Source organism: Anoplopoma fimbria, chromosome 19, assembly GCF_027596085.1.
Source record: "Anoplopoma fimbria isolate UVic2021 breed Golden Eagle Sablefish chromosome 19, Afim_UVic_2022, whole genome shotgun sequence".
Lineage (NCBI taxonomy): Eukaryota > Metazoa > Chordata > Actinopteri > Perciformes > Anoplopomatidae > Anoplopoma > Anoplopoma fimbria.
In genome coordinates, this window is record NC_072467.1 from 21,152,868 (window position 1) to 21,171,276 (window position 18,409).

The window sequence follows — 18,409 nt, forward strand, 5'->3', positions numbered from 1 at the left end:
CCGTGCAGTGCAATCGAGCGGCTTCGTTACCTTGTTCCCTTCATGCACACTGATCTGTATTGAACTTGGGAACAAAACAATTGAAACATACATACTCTTATTAGAAAACAGACCTAAAGATGATCGAAATTAACCAATTTGTGACAAACATTGTCTTCATTCATGCAAAAAAAACCACAAAAACGTTTCAACTCTGTGCCCGGATCAATACAATATAAGGGAAGTCGTGATGGTTTCATTTTTCCCCATCTTGAGTTCTCCAATCAGTGTATAGAAAGGAGAGGTTACCATGGCAGCCATGGTTGAAACTGGACCTTCAGTCTTGTGCTCCCAGCCAATCATTTTCCTCCGCTCTTTCCTCTCCACGTCTCTTTCCAATTCATCGCCACTTCTCTGTCTCTCTCTTCCACCTCTCGCTCTCTGTTCTTGCGGTTTGCAGCCAAGAACTCTACAGGTTTTCACTCCATCATAACAGCACCTCACTGAGTAGCACACGCTCAAACAGAGAGGCTGAACTAAATCAGTGAATCAGTGAGATGCTGTTTGGCTGGAGCCTGCAGAATGGTGGCCTGCTATGGCATCAGATTCACTTCAGTTCACCCAAATAACCAAATGAAAATCGACTTAGCTCCATGGGAATCTAGCCATGCAGTGTTGTTTGTGTGTGCAAAAACATTTAGCAGCAACATCTCTTCTTTTAAAAAACGTGGTCTTGGTTACTTTAGTTTAGGGGTTGCCGGATTGATTCTTAAAGTATAGATACTAATGATACCAAATCTTGTTTTTAGAATTGGTACAAAAAAAAGATCTGTCTCATGTAATATCATGCTCTTACATGAAAGTACATTAGCTGATTTTAATAGAGATTTTAATTTCTTTAAATATAATTGAAATTCTGTAAGTAACATAGATTACTAATAGATTAATCCTATTCATTTTTTAATTATTAATTACTGCACTCGATTTGAAGCAGACATTTTATGGATATCTTAAGTGAATAGCAAAAAAACTAAACTATCTGCATGGCTAGATATAACTAGAGTTCCATTAAGACTGGTGTCATTCTATATTTTTTCTTATTTCAACAAATTCCAACAATTCATTAGTCTGTTCTTTCTTTCTCTTTCTGTGGCGCTCAGCCATAAGTCCATTTGTTCCCATTTAAAAATGGTTCACAAACACAAATTACAATTATTTTCTAAAAGGGCCAAGTAGTTTACCTTCATCATTGGTTTTGGTACGTTGTTGTTGTTGAAAACAAGTAAATCATAAATCATAAAATCATCATAAAAAAACAGGAATATCACCAGCCTTATTGTGTTTTTCCCAATTTGGGGCGAACGTACCCTCTAAACTTAGCCTCTCTCGTTTTCCCCCTCATCCTCCTGCTATCATTGACTCTGCTCCTTATCGCCCCCTGCAGGTGAGCTTCGGCACATCACCAAGCTGAAGCCGTGGTCGCTGTTTGACGTGCTGGTGGAGAAGTACGGCTGGGCGCATGAAGACGCCGGCCACTTCACGCACTTCCTGCTGCCCATGCTGGAGATGGTGCCCGAGAAGAGGGCCTCGGCGGGCGAATGCCTCAACCACCCTTGGCTCAGCTCGTAGCCACAATCTCCGATCAGACGCCCCTCCTCCCCGTTGTCCCCCCAAACAGTTAGCCAAAACATCGCCCCCTGGTGGAAAGGCAGCCGGTGGAACAACAGCACGGAGAGAAGCTGGAGACAAACAGTCAGAGTAGATGATTAAGACGTATTCTTTCCTGACCTAACCCTCGCATCCATTACATGCTTATCTGAGGGGGCTTAAGTCCCACGCTAGTCCCTCATCTATTCCCATAAGGAATGTAAAGACAAGCTTACGGAGATTACATGACATAGTAGCTGTGTCTTCCAAAAACATCTCCCAAAAAGATCATTTGAAGATGGATGCTGCTCACGTAAAAAGGTAGACGTCGGGCTGTGCTTTCTCCTGCCGTCAAGATGTCAGCCGGTCCCTTCCATCGAATCTCCCCCGAATTCTCAGTTTTACCCTGTTCGGATCCAGTCATGGACCACTGACAGCCGCTGATCTTTTCAACGACGTGAAGGAAAAGTGAACGAGGAGCTTCATCTGCCATGACCTTTACATAGGCAGGTCCTCAAAGTTAGTGTGTTCTTTAGAGAGATAATGAGCGCATGTGCCTGAGCTCAAGATCTGCCTACGTAGACCCTTCTCCTCTCTCTCCAGCCCTGTTGCCCCTCCCTGCCTCCCTCACCTTGCTATGGAGGTGAGCACCCACATCGGACTAAAAGTTTACACCTTGATTTCTTCCAAAAATCAAATCCCCAAAAGCCCCTCCTCACTGTTTGGTCCACTTACCACCCCCCCACCCCCTCTCCTAAACGAGCTGCATGCTCCTGCTGGCGGATGGGCCACCTCAGAGATCTGGAGGGCAGCCAGTCCTCCAGGGGGCACCACACTGACAGTTGCCACTCTGACAAAGACAGACAAAGAAAATGAAGCGGGATGAGCTAAATACAGAAATACAATCATTTAAACACGAAAGGAGGAACGCTTGGTCTTTGAAGACTCTTTTTAAAATGCATGGGGAGACTGATGGATCAGCATGAACGGATACGACAAACGGACGATGGCTGCGTTATTTTATTTGTGCATTCTGCTGGTTCCTTTCCCGTTTCATCACCTCTTTTGGACATTCTGTTAGACAGAAGTGTGTTAGGATATTTTGGTGCCCCCTCTGAGGGAAGCTGACTATGTTACAACCTCTTTTGACATTCCTAAATCGTGGCCCTCTGCCATCATTCCTGACTTTTAACCCCGAGAACAATTCCGTGGAGTCCTGTTGTGGCACGTTTACCTGATCTGATTGGTACTATTCCCCCTTTTTCCCCCTCCTATAGAGGAGCCCTTTGATCCCTGAGCTACTCCAGAAAGGGGACTGTCACATGGAGGTTGCACTTGTCTTTGTAGATGTCCTTCAGGGATTTGAAACCTTTGTACATAGAACTGAGATCTTGCAAACGCAGAAAAGCGACAGTGGACAAAGTTTCAACATACAAGCATCATTCCAAAAAAAAATAAACCAGAGGCTGTTGTTGGCATAATTTTGACTTCCTCTGATACAGTTGGGGGGGGGGGGGATGTTGGGCCGCCATTGCTCCGACCATGGAGGAATGTTCAGACTGAACTGTGCCACCTAGTGGCTGAGTGAGAGTACTGCATTGCCACACACTGCTGCTGCTCTCAGTGCCAACGCTCCAAGGTGTTCCACTATATCTCTCCACTTAATCTCTATTTCTGTCTCGCACACACACGCACACACACACACACACACACACACACACACACACACACACACACACACACAGACAACCTCGCATCATCACAATTAGTCCAGTTGCCTATTTTTCGCAATAAATGAAAAAAGATGACTATAAGTAAATGGTGAGATATTTTTAAAAACTATTTAATTCATTAAAAAAAAGAGGAAAAAAAAAAGAAAACAACTTTTCTCTGGTTGTTGTGACCGTGACAGAATCTCGTCTTATACTGAGGTGATTGTGTTTGTCTTTTAGAGATGTTTTTATTTCTTTTGTCATCATTATTATTATTATTATATTATTATTATTATTGAAAGATTTTTTTACACAGTTGTCACCTCTCCCCTCCCTCCTTACTTGAACAGTGCTGCTCTGTCTGGGCTCTTGATGGTGATAAAGAAAAAAAAAAAAAAAAAACAGTTTTGCAATAAAGGGTATGTGATGAGTTTTTTTTGCACCCAAATCTCCTGATCTCACTCTTTCAGCCATGCTGACTGTTCTTCCTGATGACATTGACAGAATAGCGTCTCTTGTCTGTGTTTTTCATTGACAGATTTAATAAAATTGTAAATTAATGGATCCCGTTGTGAATTTTCTGCTTTAAAGCTAAATCAGTCAACCTCACTAAAAGGGTGAGAAAACTTACAAGCGGTCACTAAAGGCAACAAAAGAAAGAAATAATTGGAACAGACTCTATTTTAAAAAAAATAGGCCAAGTGTTTCCACTATTTTAATGGAAGGTTCAAAGACATGGGTCAGTTGTGAGTACAATTAGCTTCACATGGTAAATGTTGCAGTAGATTGTGATTCACGCTAAAGCAAGTATGGCCCCTTAGACAACATTATCTAAGATCCAATAACGGATGGAATGATAAAAGTATTTTTTAATATCTTCAATCACTACAAATGCTTTCTGTGCCATCTGTGAGTCCATTAGCACTCAATAAACAATGCCTCATGTTCGTTAGCCTAAGTAAGAAATGCCTGGAATTTGTTTTCATGTCAGTTAAATGGTCCTACTTAAAAAATAAAAAGGTAGCAGTGAGGAAAGTGTAAAACTTAATGAGGTCACTGCTAAAATGTAGTGGTGATGCTGTGATCCACAATAAAATCTTGTACGCTTCAAGACAACCCATCATCATAGCTTTAGGAGGCTACAGTGTACACATGTACCTTATCTAAGAATTCACTATATGGTATATACAGCTCAGTTCCAGTGTGTGCTTACAGGTGCCAGGTATGTGTGTGGTTCACTGTGCTTGACTTCTGTCTGTGTGTAAATGTATGTGCGTGTCAGAGCAGTGAAGCACAGTTCTTTAGCAACAGAGGTTTGACCAGATCCAGGATGTCCAAGTTTGGATCCAGTGACCTGCCGAGACCCTCCAGCACCATGATGGCAAACACAATGGAGGCAAAATTACTCTCCAGCTTCACCTGGAAATAACAATAAACATCAAGGTTACTAGCTCAGCAACAGCATTATCACATCATTGTTTCTGTGGCTTTTAGGATTTTTAATTAAGATTATTATCATTGATGAAAAGCGCGCTCTTCATCAATGAGGGGGGCAAAAAAACAGATCAAATACGTATTTGATCCATGACAATGATTGTTCAGTACAGTCATACAGCCTGAATAATCAGAGTTTAATAAATAAAGTTCTGAAATACTTCCATACATTCCCATATTCACATTTTCTTGTGGTTCACCATGAATTTCTGCTGTTCCTGAGGCTAATCCATTAACCTTTGGCCTCAAGCTAGACCTCTCTAACAGCAACATGAATAGCATAGTGATTTTATACTACATTTCTTCAAGCTAAAACTCAAAAGTACTGCAAACAAAACTTGAAACTGACAAGTTAAAAACAGCAAAAAAAACCTTGAGTAGTGTTTTTTCAACATAATGAATGCAACCTCCTGATATTTACCTTGTGTTTGATGAGTACACCAAAAACTCTGGAAAGCAATTCACCCACTTGGAACTATAAATGCAAAAAAAAAAGTCAATAGTAATCAGTGACTGTTCTTTCCTAAAGTCACTGACCGCCATGCCCAACCAACATCTATTGACTGTGTATACATTACGTCAGCAGAAAGTTTTCGGATAATAACGGCAAAGCAAAATGAAATGTTTGGAGAATGAGAATTACTCCGAGGCAAATTCGTTTCATTTGCAGAATGATTCGGAATGATTCTTTCCTAGTGTTTCTAACGCAATTAAATAATGAATTGAACATAATAATCATTGCCATCATTGGTAGCCATCATCATCCAACCCTGAGTCAGAATCACAAATCAGAGGGCATACATTGAGGTTGTTACCTTTCCCAGAGAGAGGGTGTTGCTGAGGGCATCGTCCACCAGCTGGGCCATCTCCTTCTTAAACTGCGGCACGTCGCGGCATTCATTGGCCCGAGCATGATTCAGCAGCAAATCCGCCACTCGCTCACCCTGAAGAAAGGAAATCAAAAAGGTCACAGAGGTTTTTCTTTGACCTACAGATTCCTTTTTGTTTGTTGTTTTATCTAAGAAGCATATTTAATAAATTAAAGGCTGATTGGATTTGCTTTGGAACGGATTCAAATTTAGAAATGTGTTCTGCTATATTTCTTTAAAGTGATATGATATTTCCAGATTTCCACACAAATCCATCCCTGAAATTACTGATCTGGAAAACGCCTATAAAGATAATAATAATGTTCATTAAAGTAAATGGCCAGGTATCAGGATCACTCACCTGATGCAGCACCACAGCTGTGAAGACGGCCTTGAGGTTAGAGAGATCGTGGTCGCTGAGCTGGGCTACGATGCCGGCGTCCAACAGCACCAGCTGGAGTGGACACTTCTCTGGCCGGACGCTGACCACCACCGTGTCCCACAAGTCAGTGAGGGTGGTCTTACCGTGGGCCTCCCCCGACATACCAGCGCCGTCAGTGGAACCAGGAGGAGGCCCCAAGCAGTGGACCAAGATGTTCCCGGGATGGAGATCCCCATGGACAAAGTTGTCCACAAAAACCTGGAATGCGAACAAAAGACGAATCAGATCTTACACATAAAACTGAACAATAATGGTAACAATCAATAAGATGCAGCTGATAACCAGCAGCTGACGTATCTCACCATCTTCAGCATGGTCTCCATTCCCATCCTGGCTATTTTCTGCTTCAACTCCAGAGGGACCTCGGGGCTCAGGTAGTTTGATACGGGCACGCTCTCCTGAACGAAAAGGTTGCATATAAACTGAATGTTTGTCTCACACATACGATATTCATTCAACCAGAATGAGCCTATATTACCTGGAAATCACAGACATTGTGTCACGTAGGTCGAGTTTGTTCAAGACGACAATAGTTCATTAGTTGTAAAAGTGTGCGTTTGACTTGCTTGTACTCCACATTTGGAGCTCGATCTATCACTCAATCATTCAGGCAGTTTTTTCCCCCACAGATTTTAAATCCTTCTGTACTCACCTCAAAAGTTTCCACTAAAATGGTCCTGGTGACAAATGGTCGTAAAGTGGTCGGGAACTTGACATAATCCACATTGCGGAAATTTTCCTGGAAACGCTCGATGTTCTTGGCCTCAAAACGGAGATCAATCTGGAAAAAAAAATAAAAAGTTAAGTCAGATCGCTGAAAACATTAGTCTTCCTTTCTATGAGGTTATTTCTTCACCTTAGTTATTTTACTTTTTACCCTCCAGCCTCTATACAAATAAATGTAAAGCTGTCTTTAATGATGACAAGACAAATCATATGTGTAAGGCAACCAATAAAGTTCAACAATGTCAAACGACTAATGTATGATTCTTAATGTTGGGGGGGGGTCTGAATATTCCCACCTGTCTGATCATGAGCTTCTCAAACTCCTCTACGATCTCATACAGACTGAGCCACTTGAGTCCCGGCAGGCATTGCACTAGCCAGCTCCCCGTTTTCATCAGCCGTAGGTCGATTTCCACCTGCCTCCTGATGCCTGGATGGATCACCTGTAAGACGCCGGAAACAATTCATAAACATCTGCTGACAGGCTTGCAAAATGCCAGCAGGAAGAAGTCACGAAGGCATGATTCAGTATATCAACCAGGCCGCCTGCAACATGAACAATGAACATACTACACTCACTATTTTGTGACTCTCACCTTGATAGCCACAGGTATCAGATGCTCCTTCTCCGCACCGCTCATCCCTTCTGATTGACTTCTCTCCCCAAACTCCTCCTCCTCCTTACTCCCCCTCCAGCGCTGCCACAGGGACCTGGCCACACCTCCCAGACCAGGGATCTCCCAGGCCTCTAACAAGTCTTCTTTCTCCATCTCCTCCACCAGCGACTGGAAGGCCGGGTCCTCCACCTGGTCCGCCTTCGCCCAGCCTCTGTACACCTGCGCCACGCATCCCGAACCCACCGGCTCTTTGCTTTCGAACATTAAAACCCTCCTCCAGTCCTCCCCGAAGGCCCTCCGGAGACACTGCTTGGTGTGGGCCCAGGAGTGCGGGCGCACCTTCACATGGAGCCTGGAGAAGCGCTCGCAGAACTCCTGAGAGAAGATGTCCCGCCTGGTGCTGGCCCACTGGCCCAGCTTGATGAAAGTGGGACCAGATGTTTCAGTCACCCACAGCAGAGCATCCAGCCAGAGGGAGGCCCAGCGAGTGGACACCAGACAAAAGGGGGACAGGAGGAGCAGGGGCCCAAATTTGAGGAGCAGCACCAATGCTCGGAGACTGAGACGAAGGAAAAACACAAGTTTGTGCACTTGGACTTTGGCTATAGACTTCTTGTCAGCGGTCTGACGTGGAAGAATTGCTTCCTGGCATGTGGCTGCACAGGATGATGCATTCACTGCACCCCAACATAGCAGTGTGACCTTGGGTATCTGGGTTAGAATCCGCCCTCTTTGGACAAAACATGCCCTGGACGTGTGGACGAGTCTGGTCCTGGTGAAGGAGCCTGCTCTCTGGATGGTGAACCGCAGGTGGAGGAGGACTGCTCTTGCTCCAAAGGTGGTCATCATGTAAAATGGCTGTCAGCTCAGTCCAGGAGGTGACTTTGTCCATGTGGCTGTTGAAACACCCTTTAAGAAAATCATCAGTAAAGAATTACTCCAAATTCTGCATAACATGTGGTCTACATATCAACATTCACAAGAGAGAGGCCACCTGTATGAATGCTACATTAAACCAGATACAACAGTATTTACCAGTCTACTACTGGTTTACCTCACACTTATTGCCCTTCCCAGTAAACAGGAGGAAACTGGGTTGCTTCTGTTCCCACTGTCGAGGAGTGAGGCATGTCACTGTTGAGCTGAAGTTACTGTAGCAGCCAAATAACGTCCATTCAGGACGAAAACACCCTGACAGACGATTCACTTCCGGGTGTGACGTAATGCCGCCGAGATGACGTAGCTTCGTCTTAAAGGCGCAGGTCATCAGACAAAACACAGACTTAATACATAAATGTTTTTGTCAGTTTTGTAGTAGCGTTGCTGTATTTATATACAGTACCAGTCAAAAGTTTGGACACACCTTCTCATTCAATGGTTTTTATTTTATTTTTCTTTGTATATTTTTCTACATTGTAGATTAATATTGAAGACATCCAAACTATGAAGGAACACATATGGAATTATGTGGTAAACAAACAAATGCTCAACAAACCAGAATATGTTTTATATTTTAGACTCTTCAAAGTAGTTGAATGAGAAGGTGTGTCCAAACTTTTGATTGGTACTGTATTTCTAGAAGTATTTCATTAGTAATAAACTATAGCTTTTATAGCATTGATATACTTAATGCAGGACTTGTTATGCTACTTGTGATTACATTTGTACTGTGGTATAAATACTTTTATTTAAAGGTATATACAGTACCAGTCAAAAGTTTGGACACACCTTCTCATTCAATGGTTTTTCTTTATTTTTTTTTTATTTTTTCTACTCTATAGATTAATATTGAAGACATCCAAACTATGAAGGAACACATATGGAATTATGTGGTAAACAAACAAATGCTCAACAAACCAGAATATGTTTTATATTTTAGATTCTTCAAAGTAGTTGAATGAGAAGGTGTGTCCAAACTTTTGACTGGTACTGTATATATAAAGAAATGCATGGTATGTTAAACTCCTAACTACTACTAAAACTAACATAGTAATGATATACTACTTTTCAAACAACTGCAGAGACGTCAAGTGTCCTGCAGATGGAGACAAATCACACCTTATTCTGAGTGCCTCCTAGCAGAAGAAAACAAGGGAATGAATTGAAGAAATAAATATGCAAAATTGATTGAGTATATTGATTGAGACTTTTGTAAGCTATTAGTACAACCAAGCCTTTTTTCCCACGGGTTGACATTTTGATTTATAACAAGAAAAGCACAGGTGGAACAACTAACATTAACAATGGCTCTGTTCCAATAAGTGTCAAAGGAAGCCTTTCCAGTGAGCCATGCATGTGGCTATTATGGACCTGGCTCATCTAAATTGAATACAATCTTCATTAATGCCATTAAAAGCTTATCATGTTTTCTGTGAAAAATGTATTTAAGCTGTAAAGAAGACATTGTTCTTTACAGTTAAAAATGGGTCTACTGCTATAAATCAAAAGCATAAATTCTATAAGTTAATTTTTGCATCTCAATTTGGAACAGCAGACCTCCTGGCAACTAAGAAAGCAAACAAACTTTATAGCACCTTTCATACAGAAGTTATGTGCTTTACAGAAGAAAGACAGAGAAGGAGGAAACAAACTTTATTAAGTCGCAAAAAGTGTTCTTTGATGCTTTTTAAAAATGTACACTGAATTGGCTTCTGTGCAAATTTTTGGGAAGTCGAGGAACAACAATAAAAAAACAACAACACCCCAGCTCCTAGGGCTGCAAGTTATTGTTTTCATTATTCATTTTATAATGATTATTAAATTAGTTTAGTGAAATTATTATTCACTTTGACGATTATGTTCTTGATAAATTGATTGGCGATTAAAAAAGTACTTCCTGGAAGGATATGCTGTCTTTTCCTGGACAAAGTTCCTAAAAGATTACTTAAGCACTGCTTTATTATTGAAACATTTGTTTCTGGGTCATAAAGGAAAGGAGGAGGCCGGGACCCAAACACACCCTGGGTTTGATTTCATTGTCATTTCCTCTGCTTAAAGCCAGAGGTCTTGCAATCAGCCTACTCTGCACCACCAAGGACTGAGAACTTGTACCAGCCATGTTCCCAGTCACGGTGTGAGTCCTCTGGACAGTGGGCTCGGTGCGCTCCCAGGATCCCATCTGTAGGCCTGATAGAGGACTCAGCAACACAATAAGGGAGAATAAACGCCAAACAGATGTTACCAGCCCCCACCTCCCACCCTGTTCTCCCCACAGCTATTGATGGACAAGCCAGGCTTTTTTAGATCTCTCTTGCATTTCAAAGGCGAGGTCAGCGTTTGGGCTCAGAGGTCAGCTGGATAGTTGCTCTGCAGAGGTGATGCTGTTAGTCACTTTATGAAGGACCCTAAAAATGCATTTGTATAGAGATCCTTTAAAATTAAATTACAGAGAAACCCTGATACCCAATATTGTGTGCTTGTACAGTTTTCACAATGTGTGTTATTCTTTTGCTTGTGAGTGCAATTGATTATCTTTTAGCAGTGGAAAGTAACTAAGTACATTACATTTCCATGTTTAACTTCTCGTTCCACTTTATTTATTTGACAGCTATAATTAATAGTTACTTTGCAGATCCAGATTTTACAAACAAAAAATATGCTAATCTTATAAAAGATGATGCATTGTTATAGATCAAAGTACTAAACAGTGTATCTTTACAACAACATAAAAGCTACAGTAAGATATTTAAATGTTTTATATGACCAATAGTCTAAAATCCAGGGATATCCAGCAATCACAAAATACAGGAAAGAAGTTAACATAAAAGTTGCAAAATAATTAAATGTGACAAAGTGGAACTACAGGGGATGTTTAGTATTTTTTGCTTGTAAAATTACCTGAAACAATTATTAAAATATGTGCTGATCATTTTTTTGTTGATCAACCATTCGATTAGGGGAAACTAATAATTCCACAATATTAAAAATGTCAATTTACAGCTGCCACCTTTCTGAATGGGAATTTCTAAGGGTCTTGTGCATTATTAAATACCCTTATCTTTATAAATGACATAATACATTTTCAATTTAAAGATTGTTGGCTTTGAAAACTTTCCTCATAAAACATACTTTTGTAATAATGGACTTAACGAATAGGGCCTGAGGGTGTTGAACAGGTTAATTATTAATCACAGCGGTCATCAGTATGCATGTCCAGCCTTGTTTGCTGCTCTCTCATTCACGATTTATTTTCCTCCACTCTTTCCTCAGGAGCACTGAGCCACTCTTCAACCCTGGACCTGATGGTGAGCTGAACTCCCCAGTTTTGTCTTCTGTCACTGAGCAGAGGTCAGCGGTAAATCAACCCAAACACTGCCAAACCACTTTCTGTGTGAAAACATTCAGTCTCACCACACACAGCATTCAGAAAACAGGCTTCTACTACTTATAGGCTAGTTTTTGTTGTTGTTGTTGTTGTTGTTGTTGTAGTTGCTGTTGACTGTCACATGTGAAGAGATAAAAAAGATGAACATGTTGTCCCCTCATTAAGAGGAAAAGTGGCTTCTATAATTGGTTCCCAGTGGAGGCTGTTATTTATGTATTCAGTTGTGTTCAGCTTTGCCCCTTCCTGTTTCATTCCTGCATTTCTTTTTTCTTCTTTCTTTTTAGCAGGACACTCTGTTTCCCCGGCAACTAGGCCTCCAATCGGCCGGCCAGCTGCAGATTAGTTCAGCGGTAGGGGGTTTGGGTTGGTGGGTGGGAGGGAGGGAGATGTGAAGGGGGTGATGATGGAAAATGGAGAGGGAGGAGAAAGAGAGAGAGAGAGAGAGAAGGGGAGAAGGAGGGAGGAAGGGAGATTGGGAGGGGGTGGGAAAAGTTTGAGAAGGGGGAGAGAGAATGAGTAAGAGAGAAGGGCCGGCCTCATTGAGAGATAGGAGTCCAAATGAGTGAGTGTGTGTGTTTCAGAGCTGGGAGTAGAAAGAGAGAGAGAGAGAGAGAGAGAGAGAGCTGTAAACATTCTAGCACAGAGGCCGGGCGGGAGGAGGGATCTCTCTGACTTTGTGCCTCTTTCAAAACTTTTTGTGGTGCTTGGATCTGCACTCTGTGTCCTCTGTGTGTGAGGTACAGGCAGGGGCTATGCACAGGGAGAGCAGTCGGTGGCAGGGGTAGGGGAGTACAAACTGGGGGAAGAGAGAGAGAGAGGGTGAGAGAGAGAGAGAGAGAGGGGGAAAAAGAAGGCAAACTACTTGGAAGGAAAGGAACTATGCAAGTGGATGCTGTCTTCTGCGGGGTCAGGTTACACAAAATGAGAGACTACCCTAAGAGCACTTCATCAGGGCTCACCCACATCAGAAAGGTAATGTGAAGAGTTAAAGAGTCTCCATGTGTGTCAGTAGAGTTGTAGCAACAAAAAAAATGAACACATAGTGATTGAGTTGATATGCTTTATGTTCTTAGTCTGAAGATCATTTGTATTGATGGAGGATTCATCTTCATGCATGTGCATCAACTTAGCATTCTCTCATATTTTCTAAAGGTCTAAATGTGCATAGGTTAGCGTGACCTTGAATCTGTCAGGATGCATGTGTGTGTGTCCATGTACAGAATGTACGCCTATGCTTGTTTAAAGCAATATGGATGGTAAATATAAGGATGTGGTTTTGTCTGTGTTTATTTGAGCTGTATTTCATTCTGGCTTGCTTTGGCTCCAGTTAAAGTATGCCTCAAGTAGCCAGTCTCAAACTGTCTGCACCAAGTCCATTACTGCTGCCCACAAGAGACTCATCTACCTCACTGAAGTATATGAGCTCACATGAGCACACACACACACACACACACACACACACACACACACACACACACACACACACACACACTCAATGGCTGTCAGCTCTCATCTGCTTATTAAACGCAAAACAAAGTGTAGAAAGATAGTTTGGTGATCATTTGGAGAACAGTCACTAAAAGCAACATATTCCAGTCTGGCTTGTTAAGGGGTTGAGGGAGAACAGAGGAGAGGATAAGGGAGATGAGCATTCTTCACTGTGAACAAAGGCACCTCTTCATGCAGAGTCCCAGCAGCTGTATTGTTGCGAGGAGGCAGGAGAGCAGGGAGGACGGAGGAGTTCAGGTGGCTCCAAAAAAAATCAGCTTTTAGGGATAACAAGTTGTTTTGCTGATTCATGATCAGCCATGATTAAAAATGTGCAGTCGTGTTTTAAAGTTTACATTGGACCTGTGGTTATTCTCAATACTGAAGTTTTGGAACAGACAAATAAGATGCCAGAGAAAAGTTAAAGACATAATCTCAATAGTTTGATGGATAAGAGAGTCCTCAATTGACAGTTTTAAAATGATCTTATTTTACCAACTTCCCCATTGTGGCCTTGAAAATACTCTGATACACAGGAAGTGATGCATTTTGAATTTCAAGCAACAGCAGTTTGTTTGGAATATATAGACAAGTTGGAATACAGCACTACCTGCAAAATCTTTTTTAACGGATAAATGAATGAAACAGATATCACAACGTTGACCCCACTGTTTGATTGTCAGGAGATTAGGGGCAACAGCTGTAAGAAAAGGGGAATTACTGTTTGAATGTAACTTGTAATTGGTTGATATGTTCCAGGAGAAATAAAAAGGAAAATGATTCATATCCTTTACTGACAGAAGATCTAGTCTGATTGCTAAATGTATCATGTGGAGTTTCCATTGTAAACAAACACATTCTGTATATATTTTCTCAGAAGAATGCACCCGTAAAGCCTACCAAACATCTTGAATGCATGTCTTGCCTCATAAAACATTTGCATTAGTTTTTATTCAGTGTTTGGAAATATTGTGAAACTTGCAAGACCAACTTCTTCTTCCTGTACTTGCTGTATTCTTACTTTACTGCCCCTAACTGACAATATGTGGAACTGCAGGGCAAGGTTTTTCTACAGAACTTTTCTTGACCCTTTCCTACAATTGACATGGCTATATTTTGATGTAAACACAAGTTGTCTTTACTAACGCATTGGCCAAGTGAATATACATTCCTGACTAACTAATGACTGGTTTTCCAGCTGAGGCGTGAATGTCAACCTTACTACTGCCCTCTGCAACCAGAACAAACCTGTAATGTCTCACGCCTTTGCTCGTGGCATGCATATGTAATATGTTCTTTCTGCACTGTCTGGTAGAACTCGTTATACAAGCAATATAGTCACATTTTCATCAAAATAACACCCTTAAGTGCCACAAGGGTCCAAAAGCTCCACAGTCGTGTATATGTGTTGCGACTCAGCCATATCGCTTCATGGGAGATAACGGATGCTCTGCTGCATGTCAAACCACAATGCAACAGGAATGTCTTCTGTGTCCTATAAGCAATGACCCATAAGAGATGGTTATCAAACAGCCAGTTATCTCAGCAGCTTCCTCTGGCCTTTGAGTTCAGCCTGCTGGGCAATGATTAAACCCAAGAACAAGATCCGTGGGACGGGCAACAGTGGAACATTTGATTATATATGCTTCATTTTAATAGCAGCTGTAGTGCTCTTTGATTTGACATAACTTTCTGCACTGCCTCTTCAATTTAGTGTTATTTTTCATATGTGCATAAATGAACAGCTTCTGAAGGCAGTATCAGTTTTTACGAACCGCAAATCAACATTCCTCTGCTCTCCTGTGTCTGTCTGTCCTGGCGTTGTATTTACTTAACCGGCTTAAGTTGAGGGTTTATTGAATTGAGACTGGCTGACTCTCCGGCGCTGTGAGGAGAAGGTTTATAGAGTTGGAGATAAAGACAGAGGGACTGTCTGTCTGCTAGTCAGCAAGGTAATAAGAGGGCTGCAATCTTGTAAAGGGGCTCTGGTGTACGTGTGAGTGTGTGTGTGTGTGTGTGTGTGTGTGTGTGTGTGTGTGTGTGTGTGTGTGTGTGTGTGTGTGTAGTACCAATGTTACTATCACACACACAGTGGTCTGTCAAATTGGGTCAGTTGTTTACATTCTGAGTCGGGGCAGAGGCTAACTGTCTACATGACTGCTGTGCAAGACAATGTGCACTGTGGTGGAAAGGAGGGAATTTGTGACCTTGTATTCATCACTCACAGAATATACACTCTCAGTGCCAAAGTCTTACTCCTTGAGTGATTAATTTTGCTCTAAGACACACACTCATTATTTTCTCAGGGCTTTTTCTCTATTTGTGTAATTAGTTTCTTCCCCACTCTTCCGTCTTTCAAACCAATTTCCAAACACGTCTTTTCACTCTCTGTGACTCATGATTCCTAGCATAAACGCACCCTGACACATCAACACATGGTCTTAATCTATTAAGAAGAGGTTAACCGATTTCATTGTTAAAAAGAAGTATGCATGCTTTGTTTGAGGAACTCAAAAAGCAGATGTTTAGCACTGTGACTAAGTCATCTCTCACAACTGAATCAGCTTGTTATTTATTTTCTTGGAATCACACTGCACTGGAGAAATCGGACTTGATGATTGGTATGAGTCACTAGAGTGTAAATCCTTCCTGGAAAACAGTGTTTAGCTTCATGTTGACGCTATGGCCTCAATTTACAAGATAATTAACTATTAGATGCCTGTTTTACACGCAGACACAGAAGTCTATATATTAGTGTGTGTGTGTGTGTGTGTGTGTGTGTGTGTGTGTGTGTGTGTGTGTGTGTGTGTGTGTGTGTGTGTGTGTGTTAGCGGATGCAGCCAGCGACATCTGTCTCCTCTATTCTTTTCTGCTCAGTAAAGTGACAGCAGGCCTTTAGGAGGTTACAGCCTGTAGACCCCTCCTCTTACAGGAACTGGCTTTTGACAGGCACTCTGCGGGGGCGGCCTGCATCTTAAAGACCCCACCGGGCCAATCTCCTGCCGTCCCCAAGCTGCCGTTGTCACCACGGTGACGCGCTCAGAAAGAATGTGTCCTGTGGTGATGGTGAAAGAATTCCTCTTGTTTCAAAGATATGGTGGGGGGGGACGTATTGTCTGTGATGTTGGTAGATGGCCATGGGTTTAGTCATGATCAAAAACAACCCCCCCCATCACACATACACAGATACATGGATAATGCATACCATCTTAGACACCAGTAACCTTATTAGAGTCAAACCAACACACACACTTAAATAGATGCATGGATAATGCATACCATCACACTGCATGCTGGAGGCCTTTATCCAGCTGGCACGTGGCCATGTTTTTTTCCATTAGATTCACCCTTATCCCTGACAAACACACATATGCGCTCACTTTCTCTCAAAGCCTGTCGCTTGCAAGCTGTTTCATTGGTTTTGCAGTTTCTCTCTGCTTAGTGTCTGAGTTGTATTAATAAGAAATGGGACCATGGCTTGTAGGAAAATGGTTTATGCGACCGTAATTGGGACATTAAACAGGACATGGCAGGCTGAATCCCTACCTTACTGCTGGGTTGTTTTTCACAGACTACAGCACAGAATGTGGATCGCTGAGTTCAGTCTGGAGAGATTGGAAAAGACAGAGGGAGCTACAGTTTTATGGCAGGTTGTTAGATGTTGGCTGAAAGAATCATCACAGCAAAACCATGCTGATGAAGACCATCTCAAAGCCTCGTGTTTCAAACCTGGTTTGGCTTGGCAGCTCTTGCCCATGGCAGCGTGTAGCGGTGGCATAAACCCCAACACACACACACACACACACACACACATCCCAGAGCACACGCACAAACACATCTAGGAGAAGGGGCACAGACAGATGCAAACACAGACGTGGAAATACAGACCAGAACATGCACAGACACATGGAAACAAACACACACTGTACTTGCACATGAACATGCATTTACCATTAGTTTGACATCCCCCAGTTTGGAAAAAGAACTTGCACATGGGGAAAGGCTGCCGCCTGGAAAGGAATGCGTCCATGTGGGTTCAAAGTGTAACTCTAATGTGGCTGTACAGCTCGTTGATTTAGGCTCCGGTTGCCATGTTATAATGGGCATTCCAAGCAAAATGGGAAAAAAGTTACCGCATGCTTTGTTAGTTTGGCTATGTGCAGCGTGTGCGTGTGATATTCAAGACGGAAAAACTGCAAGAACCAATGACCTCCAAATCATCAGTCTACTACTCTTCTTTTCTTTTCTTCTCTTCTTCTTCTACTGAGAAACATTTTGTTTACCTGTCAATTTAGGGATCCACTCTATAATGAGAATTAAAACAATGTCTGGAGGTTCAGCCAAGTGTAACAACTTAATGAGTAGATACTCCAGACACACTGCAGACACAAAGGAGCTTTGATCATACCAAATCATATCTAAACACTGTCTTGTGAAGCTCTAGAGCTGGGGAAGTAGTAGTTTTCTCTTTGTCTGTCTCCAGTGTAATGATGGTTAGAATAATCTCATCATTATTACGCCTCTTTGGAGTTGCAAGTTGTATTCGCCGAGCCTGGTTTCAGTCCACGTCAGTCCTTTTTTAAATTCTTCATAGATGTCTAGTTTGGATGAAAAATCATCAATTTTTGCGTAAATAATCTTTTCTCCATGTGATATTGCTACGCATGTTGCAGTTGCTCCGATTTAGTCTTTTCTAACTGCCTCAAATTCAAACTACAAAGTACATTTGCCATGTGTTGAGTACAATTTGTCCTAAAGGAGATAACGATGGAAACGCACACCTTAAGATCAGTTTGGTTTGGCTTGCTTCAGCAGTGCTAAACGTCTACTCTCTGTTTCCTTCAGTTTTTTGTCCACTGGCTGTCTTGGCTCAGGCTCACAGTCGTCGGTCACGGGGTGTGTGGAGGTCAAAAACGTCGGCTCCGACTCTGACTCTGGAGTTTACTCTCCGGAAGAGCACTTTCCCAAGCTCTCGCCTTGCTCGGCTCCCCCGGGGGACTGGCGGGCGAATTATTAAAAAAAATCTGTTTCTGTGCAGGCATGCACGGGAGCAGGAGAGCAGGGATGGGACGGGGGAGCTCTGGTGGGAATTCTCAAGCGGAACCCTTAAA

At 42.2% G+C, this 18,409-nt stretch overlaps 3 protein-coding genes across 4 annotated transcripts in view; 2 read left to right on the forward strand and 1 right to left on the reverse strand.

Moving 5' to 3' along the window:
• The window catches only part of srpk2 (SRSF protein kinase 2), a 63,724-nt gene extending 59,813 nt beyond the window's left edge, over positions 1-3,911 (forward strand). The window contains exon 17 of the mRNA XM_054619264.1: positions 1,424-3,911. Within this exon, the coding sequence (XP_054475239.1) occupies positions 1,424-1,608 (185 nt within the window). The 3' untranslated portion in view covers positions 1,609-3,911. The remainder of the gene's footprint in view (positions 1-1,423) is intronic.
• A 108-nt stretch (positions 3,912-4,019) lies between these two features.
• adck2 (aarF domain containing kinase 2) lies at positions 4,020-8,698 on the reverse strand. 2 transcript variants are annotated; one of them, XM_054619263.1, is made up of 9 exons: positions 8,546-8,698; positions 7,466-8,395; positions 7,166-7,312; positions 6,796-6,924; positions 6,446-6,541; positions 6,063-6,341; positions 5,648-5,776; positions 5,254-5,307; positions 4,020-4,757 (listed from the first exon to the last, which is right to left on the reverse strand). In XM_054619263.1, the coding sequence occupies exons 2-9, from the start codon at positions 8,333-8,335 to the stop codon at positions 4,617-4,619; spliced, it is 1,845 nt and encodes a 614-aa protein (XP_054475238.1). In that variant the 5' UTR covers positions 8,336-8,395; positions 8,546-8,698; the 3' UTR covers positions 4,020-4,616. The 2 variants fall into 2 exon arrangements, with proteins under 2 accessions (XP_054475238.1, XP_054475237.1); XM_054619262.1 differs by having other exon boundaries at positions 8,541-8,698.
• A 3,742-nt stretch (positions 8,699-12,440) lies between these two features.
• The window catches only part of si:dkey-82f1.1 (DENN domain-containing protein 2A), a 34,263-nt gene continuing 28,294 nt past the window's right edge, over positions 12,441-18,409 (forward strand). The window contains exon 1 of the mRNA XM_054619268.1: positions 12,441-12,782. The gene's annotated coding sequence lies outside the window, so the exon portion shown is untranslated. The remainder of the gene's footprint in view (positions 12,783-18,409) is intronic.

Bases quoted from the DNA above. Each gene is read 5' to 3' on its own strand.
- adck2 (XM_054619263.1), bottom strand. From the start codon at position 8,335: ATGATGACCACCTTTGGAGCAAGAGCAGTCCTCCTCCACCTGCGGTTC. The intron at 7,313-7,465 runs GTGAGAGTCACA...GGCGTCTTACAG, and splicing joins TGATACCTGTGGCTATCAAG to GTGATCCATCCAGGCATCAG. The intron at 6,542-6,795 runs GTGAGTACAGAA...CTTTTCGTTCAG, and splicing joins TTTTAGTGGAAACTTTTGAG to GAGAGCGTGCCCGTATCAAA.